The sequence below is a fragment of the Antedon bifida genome, chromosome 3 (assembly GCF_963402885.1).
Source record: "Antedon bifida chromosome 3, ecAntBifi1.1, whole genome shotgun sequence".
Taxonomy (NCBI): domain Eukaryota; kingdom Metazoa; phylum Echinodermata; class Crinoidea; order Comatulida; family Antedonidae; genus Antedon; species Antedon bifida.
Window position 1 is genome coordinate 22,632,118 of NC_136228.1, and position 19,250 is coordinate 22,651,367.

General features: G+C 34.1%; 2 protein-coding genes across 3 annotated transcripts; one reads left to right on the forward strand and one right to left on the reverse strand.

Annotated features, from left to right (window-relative positions):
* Positions 1-2,036: 2,036 nt before the first annotated feature.
* On the reverse strand, positions 2,037-13,142 carry LOC144837596 (pappalysin-1-like). Its single transcript, XM_078692783.1, has 18 exons — positions 12,702-13,142; positions 11,169-12,213; positions 10,855-11,000; positions 10,210-10,506; positions 9,731-10,042; positions 9,144-9,591; positions 8,903-9,031; positions 8,693-8,778; positions 8,318-8,517; positions 7,840-7,920; positions 7,552-7,669; positions 7,013-7,398; positions 6,060-6,219; positions 5,679-5,874; positions 5,285-5,456; positions 4,272-4,422; positions 3,042-3,208; positions 2,037-2,551 (listed from the first exon to the last, which is right to left on the reverse strand). The coding sequence occupies exons 1-18, from the start codon at positions 13,024-13,026 to the stop codon at positions 2,381-2,383; spliced, it is 4,590 nt and encodes a 1,529-aa protein (XP_078548909.1). The 5' UTR covers positions 13,027-13,142; the 3' UTR covers positions 2,037-2,380.
* On the forward strand, positions 12,885-19,250 carry LOC144837597 (uncharacterized). 2 transcript variants are annotated; one of them, XM_078692784.1, is made up of 3 exons: positions 12,885-13,004; positions 17,377-17,452; positions 18,327-19,250. In XM_078692784.1, the coding sequence occupies exons 2-3, from the start codon at positions 17,386-17,388 to the stop codon at positions 18,719-18,721; spliced, it is 462 nt and encodes a 153-aa protein (XP_078548910.1). In that variant the 5' UTR covers positions 12,885-13,004; positions 17,377-17,385; the 3' UTR covers positions 18,722-19,250. The 2 variants fall into 2 exon arrangements, with proteins under 2 accessions (XP_078548910.1, XP_078548912.1); XM_078692786.1 differs by lacking the exon at positions 12,885-13,004 and adding an exon at positions 14,923-14,988.

Consider the following 19,250-nt stretch of genomic DNA (forward strand, 5'->3'; position numbering starts at 1 on the left):
GTCTCTTCCCTAAGTTGAGTGTCGTTAGAGGTAGGCCTATTAAGTATTATATTATGTCCAAATTTAAATGTGTATACATATGACTCAACTAACACAAGGCGTGTGGAACAGAGTGCTGGACGTTGGGAACTGATCGTGAGTTTGAATCCACCGCTCGTCTCATTGCTTGTATCCAAGTTATGCAGGACGCTTGCCTCTCTCCACCCAGGTACAGTATACAAATGGGTATTACGTCAAAACACAACTGCGTTGATTACTGATTGCAAAAACATTATGGTAATATTTTTTAAGATAACTTTATTTCGTCCACAAAACAAGTGGAAATAATGGTGCTTGTCTCATACAAAGTTAAAACATTAACGGAAAAACAAATATACAGTCGTGTTTGATTTGAACATTACCGGAGTAAAACTATGAAGCGCTTATATATTTTGTGCATACTATTACAATTACATAAAACATTTTAAATTAGGCCGACTGTAGAATGTTAGCCTATATGGTTAGAGAGCAGTATTATTACATCTGTGTACATACAAAATAAAGCCTTTCTTTGTATGAAGATTACGTCCAGCATTTTAAGGTGTTCGTCATCGCACAGAACTAAAGTTAATCCACAAATACACACAATACGATCACAATTGAGGTGTTGCTAATGCTGATAATTAGCACTATTGTTTTCATCAAATTTACACACGTGAAAGATATACACGGGCATACGGTCCTTTAAAAAAAATGTTCAAACGTCGTTCTAGAATTAAATAAATTTAAATTCATAAAAATAAAGAAGCTTACATGCGGTACTTAAAGACATAGATCGATATTGATTATATTGTTAATTTTCATCATTATTGATGATGTAGGCTACATATCTAGTTTATTACAATTGTAAGAATGAAACTAAATGTATTAAATCAAAATCAAATAGGACAAGAAGAAAAGAAACAAAAACAGGCAGTTTGGTTGCAAAGAATCTTTTGAAATACAGTGTGTTTACAATGATATTTATTCTCACTGAAACGGAAATAAAGGTTAGTTTACAAAGAACCATAGAGTAAAGAATAATTCTTTACTCCATGCAAAGAACCTATAACACAAGAATCTCCTTCAATTCGCATTCAAAACACAGTATCGGAAGTACAGGGTTAAAGGGTCAAACTGGGCGACGCCATTTCACAGCATGGAGCAGCAACCCCTTCAAACTAGGAAGTCAAAACTATTAAAGAGGGCTCAGTCAATTACTCTATCCCCTCTATCTATTCTTTGCCTCTATGGTATTAGCAGATCCCCTCTATGATTTTGACTTTCTAATTTGATGCGGGCGCGCTACTCACAATGGCGCCACCCATTAGCTCTATTCTATCCTACAATGCCTTTCTTCGCAATTGTTACAAGCTTTGGACGATTCTTGTGTTATAAGTTCTTTGGTTTATCTTACAAAAAAATCAGTAAAAAAATCGATGGAAAATATTCTCAAAATTAGAAATACCACCGATAAAACTTCTCAAAATGCGTTTTAAATGTAAATATTCTCAGTTAGTTACTGTTTCGATTTCTAAACTTCTGTTACACTTCCTCTTTAAGTTATAGGTATAAATTAAAGTTCCATCAAGCAAAGTTAAACTTGAGAAGGAATTCTTTTTCGTTTAGAGTTGTAGGCCTACTTTTGTGGAATGGTCTTGAGGCTTGGGTAAACCATCCATTAAAGTTCACACCGTTTGTACAATATGACATAATAACCGCGAGCGGGGCTTATAAGCAATATGCTTCGCCTCAATTTCCCTCTATTCATACGACTATGATGGATTACAAGTACCAAGTATGTGTACCTCCCATTCTCGACCTGCGCAGCAGTGACGTAACGTACGTAGAGATCTGAGGCCCTTTTTTTAGCCTTTTTCGACATATTTTAATGCCTTTTTCCTCTGGGCACTGCAGTGCAGGGCTCCTGGGTTTAGAGTGAGCGCGTATTTTCGTTACCCAACTGCTGCGCAGTCTATACCTTTGGATAAATTACCATAAAATAACAGCACAAACAGTTTATAGTAAAATAGTTTATTTCTACGGAATCAATATTTAAAATATACACAATATTTACACAGATAGCCTACACAGTATTACACTAAAAGAATGTATAGATATAATTAAAATACTATTTTGTGTTCACTCTGATGTTGGCAATGCGTTGAAGACTTCATAGCATTTATGTTATAACAAAAAGGATTCTACTTTAAAAATCTTATAATACAAACATACTTAACTGATACTTTTGAATATAATAACTTTTTCGTTTAAATTATTAAATATGATGGCCTATATATAGTAACAAATTATTGTATTGTGTTTCCAACGGAAAATTACAATTGTCAGGAATGGTTAATTTCTATTGGTTCTCAACAGCATTGGGGTCACGACACGTACAGTCTGCTTCACAATTTGGCGGGAAAGGTATAACCTCATTATCAGTAACAGTTGACACGCAGCAATCTCCACCGTCCCAGTGACAATAAGCTCGGTTGTTAATTCTATCGCAAAATCCGTCACTGACAAAGTTCTGAAAGATGAAATAAAAAATGGAAATTTAAAGTTTAAAATGACCAACACTATTTCTTAAAAAGTTCTTTTTAAAGTCATCAATGGAACCATCGGAATACTCTTGTATGACACAGAATAAGTATATGTTACAGTATTATAGCAATTTTTCGCATTTTCTTTTCTTTGTATTGTTTTGTTATCTTCGGTAATTCTTAATAAAATTTAATATGCTGGCAACAGAAAACCTATGAAATATGTTATTTGACCTTTTCTGAACACTATAGGCCTAAGATAAACTAATTCCAATACAATCGACCATAAGAACAATTAAAAGATTTAAGAAACATCTAGCCTACTACTGATCATGTTTCAATAAGACACGTACTCCAAAACAAGATGTTCGACAAACATTCTAATTACTGTTGAACCTATAACCAGTTGGAGAAATGGAGAATGCTGAAACAAATATTTAAAGTGGTGTAAAATGAATTAGCATCAGTGCAACTTACCTCTTGACAGACTTTGACACAGGAGACAGCCGAGGGATCTGGGTACCATTGGCGCTGATCTGTACAGATGATGTGTTTTGAGCGCGATTTCCACGTGTAAGTTATAGGCTCACCATTGTCGAATATCGCTTCATGACCATCTGCACAGGCTGCGGTGCAGTTTGTACCTATTTATAAATCAAGCCAAATTTTATTTTGATTTAAAGAGTTCTTATTTTGTATTTAGACACAACCACCTCACTAATTTTTTAACTCCAAATTTTACTTATTTTTTTTGACAAACCAGAAATATAAAAACAAATATGGCCTAGACACTGATAAAAGGATAATGATGAGGAGAGACAGAGCAATTAAAACCCATGGGGCTTGTCTCGCCAAAAGTAGGCTTACAATTACAGTAAACAGTATCGCCTCTAAATTTCAAATATTGCTTTAGAGATAATTTAAATTTAAAGACACACACTGTTCGTTATAAATTCTAGAATTCATCGAGCATGGAATAATATTGTTTTGTTTCTGTGGTGATTTATCGTGAAGGAAAACAAATATTATTAGATTTTTCAGTGAAATACCGGGTCTTCCCCAATTTGTATTAACAGATTCTACCGAAGGAAATCAACGAGACATCGTATAGCTAGCATACGATGCTCGTACGTTACACTGCTGCTCTTTTCCAGCTAGGACTACAAAACTAAGCCTGGATAAGGTAGACTAAGAACCTCTACGAGAGAACATTCGACGCGAGCTACGGGTATTGTTTTTCTCTTTTTATCATAATTAACCTCAGAACGTACATTTTAAGACACAAAATGCCATGGTTTTAATATTTTTAAAGATGTTTTTACAAAATGTAAACTTTTAAGGCAAGGAATGACCTGGTTTAGTATTTTGAAAGTTATTATATGAATTGATTTACAAAATGTAAACAATTGCAGGAAAAGTAAGTAAAAGTTAATGGAATTGTGTTAGAGATAATAATGTATAAAAAGAGGAATGCAGTACTAGTAGAAATGATGTAGAGAAAATATAAAAACAATGTGCCGCTGGAAAATGTTATTTGTAAAAAATTGTTCGTAAACAGATGATAAAAACAAACATTGTCAATATAATAATATGTATAGTGTATTGAAATGAAAATGTTTAGAGAAAAATATATGTAAATAGATAGGAACATATGCATGGAAATAAAAGTGGGATGAACCCACAAAAAAAAACATATTACAAACATACCAATGGTGTAAGTATTTAAATTACAGGTAAACTTCACTTCGTTGCTATTTTCAGGTTCTGGACAGTGGTGAGAGTCCATATTTTGACGACAACCTTCAAACGCTTCATCCCAAGTCTTATCCCAGCCTTTTTTCAAACACTTTACAGTAGCCTAAAGAGAACATCAACGATTAAAATAACATTGTTATTATTACATACTGATGTTGGTGATTGGAATTTAGTTATGTTTAACTATCAAATGTAAATAATTGTAAAACAACTGTAGGCCTACACAAAATTATACTCGACTTAAATCTATATGTGACATATAGAGAACAAAAGAAAAGCGCTATACACGACGATAATACACTCTTTTAAACGAGCATAAATCTATTGCACCTGGTGTCAAATACAAACATCCTACCAAGTTTTTAAGTCCGTCAACTCCATAGTCATAATAACTGCTTTACCACGGATATGATTTGGAAAGAGTTGTAATAATATTTAAAGAGTATGACCGTTTCCGAGTGACTAGGATTGCGAGATTAGATTTTACAAATTCCCATGCCTTGCTAGAATGGTACAAAGATGAAATGGCTTAAAAGGCCCATTTACACTAGGACGATAACGATCGACGATAAATATATAAGCATACATTTTGTTTACATAAAACAAAAGAAATTAGAAGGTTTTCGTTCTAGAACTATAGGACAATCATTTATGCTGTCTTTGATAAAATAATACTTTTTAAATTCCAATCAAATGACGTCATGATAAACACAAACCATAACATTGTTGTAAGAGCAAACATATCGTGACAATACATATTTTTGCTCTTACTAATCATGACGTCATTTGATTGGACGTGTGAAAATATCATTTTCATCAAAGGAAGCATAGATGGTTATAGTTCTAGAAAAGTGTTTATATTTGTTTTGTTTTATGTACGAAAAATGCATATTTGTCTATTTATCGTCGATCGTTATCGTCCTAGTATAAATGGGCATAAACAGAAAATTTTCAAAAATACTCACCACGCTATCGATGGTACCTGGACAATGAATTCTACATTCACTATGAAGATAATTGCCATTACTGCAACTATACACTCCGTTATAGAAGGAAGGAGGAGGAGTACATTCTCTACGGACACACGACGGACCTAACCATTCGAAATTATCTCCACATTTTAGACGAATTCGTCGGCTAATAAACAAACATAATTCAGATAAGTTAAATTTAGCGTTTAAAATGTCTTGTAAATAATAATAAACATATTACAGATATACCAATATATTTTTTGTGCCTTTTTTCAAACATTTTATGATCGGGATTCAGACAATAAATTTCTTTAAAAAGATTTGAAATGATGAATTATGAGTGTTAATGGTAACGTCATTGAACTTTTCTATAAAATATTCAACTTACCTCTTTGGATTATCTTTAATGTGGTATCCAGCTTTACATTTAAAAATAACGTAGCTTCCAATGGTAAACGTGATTTTCTGATTAGGAACTTGAAACGAGTTTTCTGGTTCTGTTGGTGATGCACATTCTTGTTGACAAAATGCATTTGGTAAAGAATATCCACCATCATCTAAACAGGTTACACGGTTATCTGTTCCTAAAATACACAATGTTTTTGTGTTTAATAGCACTTTGTTGTAAGATAGGCTAACAGGCAACGTGTTTGCATTGAATAACCAAGGGCCACGTTTATTTTTTAAATTAGTACCTATCAACTCAAACAATATTTGATAATTTTCGACGAATGGAATCATTGACTAAAAGGAAAGGAAACGTAATTACCTTGCATTTTTGCTGCTGCATTGCATTCAAAATTACAAGTACTTCCATAGAGCGTTCCTTCTGGACATGAAGTCACTGCGTAAGGGACGTTAGGAAACCCACAATCAACAGGTGTACATATCACTTGGTGGTCTTCCCACTGGTCGTTTACACACATTATCTGGCAAGACAATAACACTGTTAAGAGCCGTTCTCTCGTAAAGCGTGGTTCCCACTAGCGACGCAACACAAGGACGTAACGCAACGCAAGTGAATTGATGGCTTATTCGCTTGTGATTGCTAACTGTCTATAACTTCATTAGTTAAAACGCTTGCGTTGCGTTTACGTCCTTGCGTTACGTTCTAGTGGGAACCAAGCTTTAAGCTTGGTTCCCACTAGGACGCAACGTAAAGGACGTAACGCAAAGCAAAGTGATTTGACCAATCACAAGCGATAAATTAAATTATTCCAAACAGTCGCTTGGGAACCAAGCTTAAGAATAAAAGAGTTGGTGGCAAAATGTTTGTGTATTAGGTTTGTTTGTTTGTGGTTAGGATGGTCATGTGGGATCTGCTGCTGATGTAAGCCAAATTGAAAAGAAAACAAAAACATGAAAGAGGTCCGAGCTCTAATTAATGAGTTTACATACATAATGCATTATTCTTATACATAAACTATTTATTTTTCTTCAAATCAAATAAATAAAACAAAAATATCGTTTATCAAAACATTACCAATATCCATTAAAAAAAACCCAGGAAAAATGAAATTTGCCCGTTGCCATGGAAACATAGGTGTGGAATAAAAAATACTCTCTTTTGATTTCTCTCAACAGATATATATATTATTATAGTCATGTGCAAACTTTGAAAGAAATCATTTTAATCTGTCACTATTTGTTACATTTCTTTGATTCTTACATACATATGGAGTATTAATATTGTATTTATGTTCAAGATTGAACCAATCTTACCTTATATTTGTATACTGGTCTGTAACCTTTGTTGCATTGTATAGTATAAATGTCTCCTTCTTTCACAATATCACCTACTTGTCGGTTAAGAGTTGCGTGCTGCACCTCTGGAACTATACATGTGGGCATATCACACGAGTACCGGTTACACTGTTTGGTAACTGGATTGTACAGATCATCATCACCGCACGATTGTAAATTGTATAGGTCAAAATCTTTCAAAGATCTTAGGCGAACACCTGAAATTCTGACATATTTGTAATCGAACTCGATGAGGACTTCGCGTGAGTAGTAAAATCTTTTGCTGAGGTCGTGTTCTACATTAAAAGTGGCTGGGTTGGAAGCACACAGGAGTGGTACATCTTTGTTCAAAACATGATTAACTCCTATGTAAATACAAACAAATTAAAATACATTTTTAAACAATGGTCTTTCTAAAATAAAATTAAAAGAGTTATTATTTTGTTTTATTAATATGAAATAAAGTGTAAATAAATCTTTATAACCAATTTATTTAAATATGTTCATTCTTAGCATACCTCTGGTGTCGACTAACGTAACAGATGCTCTTGTAGGAGGTGTTGTCCGTGATGTCACACCATCGCCAGCGATATAAATCAGAACTCTAGTCGCAACTACTTCTATAGGAAACCCAACCTAACATCAGACAAAAAATAAATAACTTTTTGAATTTACAAAAAAGAATAAGTTCTAATGTTAGCACCACTGGGAAAAATGTTACCTGACCTTGCACAACTTTTTCAAAAATATCAATAGTCTTCAAAAAATTCAGAAAATAAACTATATATTATTATTAGTAATATTACCTTCAACCATATATTTTGGTCATGAAAACCGGCCCTGCATGGATACCATACAAATTCCTCTTTTAACTCGTTGCTACAAACCTTTGATAAAAAAAAATATAATGAATCGTAGTTTATTCCAAAAGACCACTACTTTTAACATTTTTCGGGGTTTACCATGGTACTCTTTTTCTATTAATATTTGGTTTAAGTTAATGATAAATTAAACATTATACAAGTAGATGCAAGTTGGGGATGGGCAGTGCATCTGCAGTAGCAAGAAGGGAGTGACAACAGATGAACATATTGACAGAAAGTTAAGACAAAAACGCAAATAGAGGAGCGACATCTCATCTTATACATGAACAACTTGGGCGAGAACAGAGAAGACCAGAAGGAAATTGCAGATGCTTGAGAAAGGATACACCCGACAAGGGATGATGGAGCCGAGATTAGGAACAAAACACAGCACTATAAATAACATAAGTTATTTGATTACCTGATCCCTCGGGGGTTCTCCATAGATGTTACTCTCTGAACACTCTGTTCCTTGATATCGTGGGTTGCCTCGGGCGTACGAAGCCCACTGATCATAGAATCTTGGCGGAGTATAAAAACCACAATCTGCAACGTTCGTCTCCTTCTCAAAATCCTCGCAGTGACCGTCACTATCATAACGGTAACAGAGGCTAGGCTCACCTGAAATAAAAACAAAACTACATTCACAAAAAATACACAGTATTTTTTGAAGGTAAACAGCTACATTTATGGTGATAAATCGATGAATTAAAAGTTCTGCGCAATTTAAATACTAATACATACACAAAAACTCATAAAATATTATTAAATTACAATTAGCATAACAAGAACTTACCCTTACAACTGAAATCTGTTTCCTCGTTACAGTTGACGTTACAGCCGTCGTGGTTGAAGACATTTCCATCGTCACATGACTCATCACTAAAACCCCCAAAAAAGAACACATTTTATCTAATTTCTAATAATAGTAAGCATTTGTCGCACTAGTAGTATAGACTTACTTAATTGTTCTTTTATTTAAGAAGATTTCGATATAAACACTAACCTCTCAATAATACCGTTTCCACAAAAGCTAAATCCCGTTCCGATGACAAGTGGTGGTGATAAGTCAGTTATTGTGTTTTCTGAGCTTACACCGACACGGTAGGTATATTTTGTAAATTTGTTGACAGAGCTAGAAATTAATAAACATATTTTCTATTATGGTGATATTGGTAAACAAACAAGAATAAAAGTGTTTTTATTCGTTTAATAGAACTATTTTGGAAATGGTCATTGAAACTTACTCGTCCACAAATGTTGTAGAATCTACCAGTTTCTCGACTTCTCCCTCAAATGGTGGATTTCTTGTCAGGAGGTACTTGATCGGCTTACAAGACTTACAACCACGATGCTCAGGTTTTGATATCAACTGGACAGAATCAATTGCAACATAGAGGCCATTTGTATAGATTATCACAGATTTCACTGGTTCCATAACGTTGTTGATTCTTGTGCTGTAGGGGATGTCACAATAAACGTCAGGGGCACCTAGACTGATTCGAGTTCGGTTGACAGTCACTAATTCAATATCGTGGATTGCTCGATCAGTGCGTACTGTCGTCACCCAGACAGTCAGTCTTGATGGGATTACTGGATATTTAAAATTAACCTTTAGTTTGCAGAATTCGCATTCGTTTTGATCTATCAGCCAAGCTACGGGGTTTATAGCACATCTGGCACTGTTTGGAGGACCTATATACAACAATAAAGAAATTTAATAATTAATTGAACAGGATTTTTACATATGAAAGCCAATACACGCGTAAGACATGCGGATACAATGCCACAATATTAAATCTCAATGTATATAATAATGCGTAAGAACACTAACCCGTTGCTTGTTGCGGTGAATAATCACCATATGTAATTTTAGAATGTGGCGAGGAAGCTGTGTCACCATACTGTATAAGAACATCTCCTGTCATGCACTCCTGGCACAGCTCAGAGTTTAACGCAACGTTGTGGCCGCTAAGTGGAGGCTGCCACGCCAATGTAAGCGAATTACCTAACTTGGAGATCACATTTGGCGGTAAAGGCATAACTGAAGGTCTTCTTTCTTGTTGCCATGACTGAAAGAAAAGATCCAGGTAACAATGCATGCGAGCCGCCTGCTGAGGAGTGAAGGTGCTGGTGCATGAATCATCTAAAAGAAAAAAAAATGTACAATGTTGATGTCTTTTTTCTTGCTATCTTCTTTTTTCTTGAAACACATTTCCCGTAAGGTAGTGTTTCGGGTTGTAAATCAAATAAATTAGTTTGGTTATTAAAACATTATATTAATTATAAACAATTGTTTGTTACTTTACTTACTTGCGTAGCTCATGTAATTCGTAAACGGTGTGTCATAAAAGTGACCTAAACCACAATGCCCATCAGACTCTTTCGGTAACGGATCCCGACAATATCTATTCGAAGGTGTTGGGTTGGTATCGGCTATTAGATCACCAATTTCTAGGCTGGGTTCAGTTTCAAAACATTCATCATCGCAAGTCATCTCTGTGACACCATGGAAGACATGCCATAAACCTAGGCTGTGACCAACCTCGTGGATAAGCGTGTCCATTAATTCTTGTGCACCATATGCATCGGCATGTACTATAATACCACCTATAGATGAAATGACACAATTTAGATAAAACAAAAGACAGGAAACTTGTTTATGAAAGTATGATTATATTTGTTTAATCCTAACTTATTTCTCCATGCTTTAATTAAAGGTTTCTAACGGTTTTATTAAAAAAATTTAAAAAAGACATATAAACTAATATTTCTTTCTCTTATGTTGGTTAAATTTAAGTTACTTTGTTCCTGAATTGTTGTTTAGATAAACCTAATAATATAAATAGTGAAGAATGATTGTTCATGCTATACGGTGAGGACCTACTCAACAAGCCTTCTTTCAAATTATACGAAGTAACGCAATTGAAACAAATTTGGTTTCCGGAACAATCTTACCTTGCGTACCATAAACGTTAACATCCCATGGCATTGTGGCTACGCCCAAGAATGATTTTTCAAAGTAGGCACCAACGTAGATGTTTAGGTATTGAACAGATTCCAATCCAATGACGGTCTTGAATTCCATTTCTCCAATAAACATACTGAAAATAAAATTCAATATTAGGCCTTAATAACAATAAACAATAAGCAGTAGTAGTTAAAAAAAAAAAAAATTGAGCTCAGGGCAAGTTATACATGGACAGAATCTTTCTTTAACACATTTCCACACAATGTAGATTATAAAAACAAAATATTGTAGATACACTTACCAGTATCGTGAAGATGGATCAAAGCAAGTTTCAGCAGTGTCTGTGACGTCAGGATCACAACAATCTCCTCTATCCCAATCATGGTACGCTTTGTTACAGTCTGCGTCACACTTCTTATTACCAATAAGAGATGATGGACATTTAGAATTACGAACATCGCAATCACCACCATCATTGCCAGTATACTCTGGACTACAGTTCGGATCACACTTGCCATTTCCAACATCTTTAGACCCGCAATTAGGAATAATTTTTTTGCTCCTTAAGGTAGTGTTTCTTATCATATGATCGTGTCTGAGAAAGGTGATGTTATAACTATTAATTGCTTTGTTGAGTTCATTATGCTGCCTCTCAATTTGTTCTTGTGACAACAGTGGGTTTGAACCATCGTCGTTTGCTATATTGATCAATCGATAGCGTACTATTTTTGAACGACGCAGCGAACTCCTGTCTATATACGACCTCATTACAACTGGATTATCGCATACAGTTATACCACATTTTGGAGTTACCAAACTTAAGTCATGCTTCTTACTGGAGAGATCTGATGGAATAAGTTCTGGAAATTCACCTTCTTTGCTTGACCATCTTGTGAAGTTATCAAACGGATCCCAGAAAACAAGGTTTCTGAAGATGTCTTCAAATACATGTGATTGGTTATTATACAACTGCGCAACCTCACGATGTGACAACGCTCTGGACCATAAACGCATGTCATCCACAGCACCTCTAAACTGGACACCAAGTTCAAACAAGCCACCAAATTCAAGCTCCTTACACTGTCGTTTAAATTCTTTGAAGATAGGGCGTTTTTGTCCAGTTTTTGAAGACACCATAGCACCATTAATGTACAGCTTTATAGTTGATTCATTGTAGGTAGCGGCGATGTGGTACCATCGGTGGACGTGGTAGCGAAAGGGAGCCGATGCGAAGCGGTCATCCTTAAGCTGGAAATACAGATGAGCATCTTGTTTTTTCCTGCCGGTTGTGACGCCAATCCCCCAGTCACTCGATTTTAATAATCCTTCGCATTTGTCTCTAAGACCTACAATTTCAAAAACAATTCACAATTTTTTGATCATCATTATTAAACTTTGCTAAAACAAAGATTGTTTTCGACGGAATTACTAAACTTTATTAAGGAGTTTGTTGGCGTAGTATTGGTATTACAAATAGTACAATAACAGAGAACATGTTGAATTGTGTTTCTTTTAAAGTATTTACTCTTGTTTTATTGCTATTAATCTAAGGTATACGAGTTTGGGGAAACACTTATTTAAATTATATAAATATAATACTACTAAATGTCTATTCCATGTGTTACATTTTCCGATTTCCGCACATTTGTTTAAGCAACTTAATATTTCACATGATTATAAGTTATATGAATAAATGCCCAAAAACTATGAAATAATCTACCAAAATATGATGTAATTTCATTACATGTGTTGTTTATAAACAATTAATGCAGTTTATTACCGACGGTTAGACGTCAATTACACATACACTTTACATAACAAATAAATACCTTACCTATAACACCAGTTTTTCCAGCTTGCCCTCCTTCAAGCTTCATCCAAAATGCAACAGAAAATTTTCTTCTTGGAATAATTTCAATATTTGTCAAACGAAGAACACCAGACGTCTCCGCAAAATAAGCAGCGTAATCCGTGGGGTCAACAGGGTCAGAATACTGTATGTGTCTGGGGAACTGAGCATGGTCATCCCGCTTTGTACGGCCATGAGATGTCAAACATTGTCTCCCTTTTGGATCTTGTTGCTCTGATTTTCCATAAGCACGTCCACCGGTCAAAACAATACCAACCACGAGTAAAAGTAAGAAACTAGATACTGCCATGCTTGGAGTCAAATGTATAAGCAGTGCTAATCTTAACTACTGCCTTAAATACAATACTCAAATGGGAATAAAATGTGTTTTCTCTACTGTGTACTAATGAGTTGCTGATTGGCTGCGAAACATGGGCCTGTACCAAGGTGTTGTAAAAGCCTTTGTTTGGTTCAATAACACCTTTACGCCTTTATTCTGATTCATTGTTTTTTTTTTACAATTTGCATACTTAGCAGATGTACTATTTTCACCTCCGCCAAGGAAGTATTTGTTGTCGATCGCGTGTGTTTGTTAGCAAGATTACTCAAAAAGTTACTGCAAGATATTTACCAAATTGAAACCACAGATAGATATGTGGTCATGGACCACTTTTTACTATTATTTTCAGACCTGCTAGTGTTAAAAGATAGGAGACAAAAGCCGGCGAGCAGTCTTAAAGTAACAACTACTTGTCCAAAAAACTTCATTTTTGCATAAGAGGCAAGAGTTATTTGTATATAAAAACATAATTTGATTTAATGTACAAGTTTTTTTATATGAGTAGTTAAAACAGTTATTTCTTTTCACCCGCTTGTTTTTGGGTGTTTGCTGTTCTATTGTTAGTCAACTGAAACTAGTTGATTTGGTTACAAACTATTACACCAAATTCGCATACACATGGTTGTAGTGAAATTAGCCTAATCACACAAAGCATTAAGAGACAAAAATAAAAGATATATATTTTTTTCCCGGAGAATTTTACAGTAGGCGGACGTATGCACAGTTTCTTTGACACCATTGTGAAAGTGACAAAGGCAACATAAGATGGGCGTATACGATTCACAACATAAGTACTCCTATCTTTTTATGTTCACACTAAACAAATATTTGAGTTGAATATTTCTTGAGTTCGAGGCAGAGCCAAGTTAAATAGAGCAGTAAATCTGTCAACGAATGAAATAGTCTCACTATTCAACACATACAAACATTCATTATTTTTTAGACTAATGAACGATTGAGGGCTCAATCATGTTTTGAGCGAGAGGGACACACACAACACTCTGTACACTATCTTGAGGTATATTCAGAGCGTCATTTCGTCGGCATTCTCTACTTCTACGGAGCGCCATTTATGCCTTTATTTACTTCCGAAATAGAAATAGTACTACGGTAACTGGTTCAGTGCACAAAATTTAACACCAGTGGAGCACAGTGATATAAAATAGAAATAAGTCTTAGTGCTGAGGCAGGGAGAGCACATTTACCATCTTTTTTTTTTTTGGGTCTCGCCAACTGCTTTGATGGTTTAAATTTTATGTTTAGCGCCCTCAATTTATTTTAATGTAAAAAAAAGGGGATTAATTCTCTTCGTTACGTGTTTAGAAGAGAATTAATTTTATCTCATCGTAGTTTGGTATGCCGTGCGTTTGTTATGCAAATGAGTGTGCACATGTGCTGTGGGAAAGATGGTATTGTTAGTCATTCGCGATCAACACACAACACAATTTTTGTTTTGTTAATCTTTTACATTATAATTCTACCGTTACACATTATAGTGTATTTTTAAATATCCGTTTTATGCAAGATATTGTATTGTAGGCCTACTAATATTATGTTGTGAATAAAAGTTTATGGTAAAATAAATAAATAAATATGTTTTAAGCAGATCTTCGAAATTGAAGCATATGAAGTTTTTTAAAACCCAACCTAAAATTCGAATCTGGATAGTTGAAATTGAACATTATAATTATCAAAGGTGATAATTGTAATTGTTTTCTAAATTATAGAAATATTAAAATTAGTAAGTAGGCTTTTGTGTGCTAGCTCTGTTTGTATTTCATAATTTTGTTTTGTTAAATTACCGTCACGGCCGCGTGCATTGCATGTCTCACACTTGGGAAACAATCACCATTGTATGGCTGGTCCTGAAGACTATTTCGTTTCATAATTTCCGGGGAATAAGCTTTCATTCTTAGCTCTGCCCCAACCATGGTGAGCTTAACTGGAGACTTAATATTTAATTTCATATTTCAATAAATATTTTTTCAAAATTGTCTTTGCTCAGCCCCAATCACGATGGGGTAGTAAAGACTCTTATATATCATGTTTCAAAATACTATAGGCGTTATTTCTGGGGACCTTGTAGTTATTTTAAACAGTTTGGTATGCCGTGCGTTGTTATGCAAATGAGTTTGTGCAGGTGTAATGGGGAAGATAGTATTGTTATTCTTGAAAAGAACCCCATGCGGAAAAGAAGCTTACCCGTTGAAAAGAAGCCCACCGTAACCAAGAGTACTAAAAAATGAGGAACACATGGGCTCTTTTTAGGGTTTTATGGTGTCTATTTAATGGAAAAGTGAATGCCATACAAAATAATAAAAAAAAAAAAAACAATATTCATAAAAAAAATATCCGTCGAGGTTCGAACCCAAGCTGATAGCACTCAAAACTGAGCATTACCCGTTGCACCACAAACTGAAACATGACTGAACAGCTGATAATAGTCTTATACGTGTATTACGTAATTCATCATTACGTCATAAATATCCTATTAATCTTGCTAAAACTTCTTAGACAAGTTCGGACAAATGAAATGAAAAGACAAGTTTGGACAAAAAGAATGAACAGACAACTTCGAACAAATAAAAATGAAAAGACAAGTTCGGACAAATAAAATGAAAAGACAAGTTCGGACACAAATAATGAAAAGACAAGTTCGGACAAATAAAATGAAAAGACAAGTTCGGACAAAAATAATGAAAAGACAAGTTCAAACAAATGAAAAGACAAGTTCGGACAAAAATAATGAAAAGACAAGTTCAGACAAATGAAATGAAAAGACAAGTTCGGACAAATAAAATGAGAAGACAAGTTCGGACAAAAATAATGAAAACACAAGTTTGGACAAATAAAAATTAATAGGACAAGTTCGAACAAAAAGAATAAAAAAAAAAAATAAGTAAGTTCGGACAAATAAAAAGACAAGTTCGGACAATTTTTACATAAACTAAAAAATGTTGTTTGAGTGGTCTATATTCAATCAGTTCGACACTAATTTCGATGCCATGTATTATTAACGTCGGTTGTTTTTCAAATTCCATTTTTAGATAAGATATTGAAACTTTGAACCCAGTAAAATACGGTAACAGTGGGCGGCATATTTGGTATACGCCCGACTATAGACCACGCCTACTAAAAATCATGGAAGTACGGGTACTGTGAGATATAAGAACATTTTAGGAATCTATGAAATTGAGGAAACAAATTATGTTATGACTAATGTCAGTAAATACATTTATGTTTTATTTTTAAATTTCAAATATTGATTGGAAGTTTCATTGTCCTTACAAAAATTAAAATAAATGTGCTTGTTTTGACATTTTAGTGTATAGCCTACGGTACAGAACAACCATAAAACTTTCCTTTATGGAATTATTAGGATTCTCCTTTTATGTGACTTGTTTTTATGCTATGACTGTTGTGTTGATTGGTTATGGTTGTTAATTCTTTCGATGCCTTTCAGGGTTTTTTTTACCGGCTAGCTTCTTAATGATGATTGTTATTTTCATAATTGATTAGGCCCATTTGGTACAATTAATACGTGAATGAGAGATGCTTGATAAGAACTCATAAACGATATGGATTTCCTATAAAGAGAACGGAGAACAGATTCGTTATTTTTGTACTTAATTTTCTTGATTTGAAGATGTCAATTAATACCGTACTTATACAAAATAATAATGTGTTATTTTTAAATAGACACCATCCACTATAACATTATTAACATCTGTGTTGCCTGACGATCCAAAAACTTCTTAAAATACCATGACAATATTTTATGTTCTTAATTAAAATGATGGCGTTTTTAAATCTAATTGCTTCTGTGAACAATTTGAGATGACTACCACAAAATGAACACCTGTGAATACTCCTTGAAACAAAAACACTAATGTACAAACAACCACCACAAAGTTCTTCAATAACGACACATTTCTAATATTGCAAGATGTGTTAATTAAAGTGCCATTTTCCAAACACACCTTTCTATAGAGATCTTCTTGTAGTGTGCTTTTAATTGAGGCATGGAATGATTGAGGTGTTTGTAATCTACTAATCTCATGATGTGTGTGTGTTTTGAAACTGAAATAATCACAACCATAAATCACTTCAATGGCTTGTTGCAAGTCCAACCCACTTCCTTTTAGCTGAATCATTGCGATTGGTCAGTTTCACTTTGACATTTCAATATTTAGCGCGTGACAGAACGCGTCGCTTGCCACATTATAAAAGACTTGTACGACCAGTTGATCATACAGAAGGTACACCACAGGGAAAGAATAGTTAACGTCATTACTCAAAAAACCTATTTTTCAATTTCAGTGATCGAAGATGAAGAGTGATATTATTATTTTGACGGTGTTTTTTCTAACATGTTGCGTCTCATCTATTTTAAGTGGTAAGTTACATACTTATTTTACATAATTAATATATTAGTAGCTTCTTCTTCCGCTCTGGGCACCCTTCTTCTGTAGCTTCTTCGGATTCCGCTTCTTTTACTGTGTAACTAAGAAATGTAATTAATGTATTACTCCATGATGTGATAACGCGCTAGTTTACTATTTTCCATATTTCGATCTAGGCCTATCTGTGAGCATTATTTTTATGATATCGGCCCAAACAGATATTGACTTTTCAATAGTCTAGATCGAAATGTTAATTGTTCATATAAATCTATCATCTTAGTGCCACAGTGAATTTTTTAAAATTGTTCATATTGGAAGAGAGCACAGTTAGAATGTAATATGTATCACTATTTGTCGAATGCATAAAAAGCTAATCAGTTCTGATATTTAAATTATAAGAGTAATATATCTCTATTATTGATGAGAATAACACTTATAACTTTCTAGCGAATTGATGAACAGCATTTTGCATAATCTCACAAAATAATGCGTTGTTCTATTATTTTATTATGTAATAATGTGCTGGTACCATGTTTTGATATCCATCTGGGGATCTAAATTTTAATTAAAAAGGTAGGCCTCCTAGTCAAAGTTGAAAATAGATTAATGCTTTCCGATGCAATTAACAGTATAGTACTGATACGTACGGAAGCGGCACTGATACGAATCGGCCCGGGACGAATCGGCTGGAATCCAATAGAACACAATTATGTCTAATACTTTTCACTCCTATATTTATACATTTTAGAAAAGAAAGAAAAAATAACCAGCAGAAATTGATTAGGCCTAGTTTGTTGTCGCTCAAAAATGAATTAGAAAATGATATAGAAAAAATACCTTAACTGTGTACTTATTTACTGTTTACAGTGGTGATAAAGGAGATTGAAGAAGACACAGCTGATCTGAAACCAGTGGTCGTTGATGCCGCAATTTCCAAATACGATGCAAAGAAGTGTTGTAAACTCGGTAAAAAGGTCGCGCGTGAATTTGTCTCTTGTGACATTGAAGAGGTGTCGTCAATGGTATGGCTAAGAAAGAGAATGCAACGCAGAAACTATGATAGCGCCCAAGAAGCCATAGTAAATCAGGTACAGAAATGTTACCCACCAAACGCCTCTCGGAACCTCTATAAAAAATGTTGTCTGTGGCATCAAAGTATTATAGATCAGATGGAATCCTGTAAACAAATGGAAACTATAGATGACAGACGACGGTGCAGGCAAGACGTAAAATCACGCGAAAGAAGAAGACGAAAGAAGTAGATTTAGACTATTATTTCTGGAAAATGTTGATGCTTGAACAATACAGTAATTCATTGAAATTGACTGATTATACACATTCTTTCATGGCCTTAATAAAGAAAAAGAAAAACCGTCTTTTAACCAACACAGACCACGCATTTTGTAAAATAATATGAATTTGAGTTGCTATTTTCTCAATGTGTTATAAGAAGGCACTTTTTTCGGGTCTGTTAACAAATAATATGTAAATACGAATTTATTTTAGGCTAATTTAATATAGAATCTAAAAACTTTCACCCTGTCTGTTTAGACCATTAATACAAAATCAATGAAAGATTTTGGACTTTAAGTTGCATTCAATGTGTATTAGGGTGCCGGGTATAACCTGGTGTTTTACCAATTCATAATTGTACATAGTTATAAACAAAAACTTAATTGTTACTATTTTCATTGCGATTCATGGCAGTACTATCGATAACGTTTTAAAATACATTGAAACATTTAGACTGAATTTCATGTGTATTGTAAATAAGTTTTAATAAATATATTA

Bases quoted from the DNA above. Each gene is read 5' to 3' on its own strand.
- LOC144837596 (XM_078692783.1), bottom strand. From the start codon at position 13,026: ATGGCAGTATCTAGTTTCTTACTTTTACTCGTGGTTGGTATTGTTTTG. The intron at 5,875-6,059 runs GTAATTACGTTT...TGTGTATTTTAG, and splicing joins TGCAGCAGCAAAAATGCAAG to GAACAGATAACCGTGTAACC. The intron at 3,209-4,271 runs GTATGTTTGTAA...ATTTATAAATAG, and splicing joins TTTAAATACTTACACCATTG to GTACAAACTGCACCGCAGCC.
- LOC144837597 (XM_078692784.1), top strand. From the start codon at position 17,386: ATGAAGAGTGATATTATTATTTTGACGGTGTTTTTTCTAACATGTTGC. The intron at 17,453-18,326 runs GTAAGTTACATA...TACTGTTTACAG, and splicing joins CGTCTCATCTATTTTAAGTG to TGGTGATAAAGGAGATTGAA.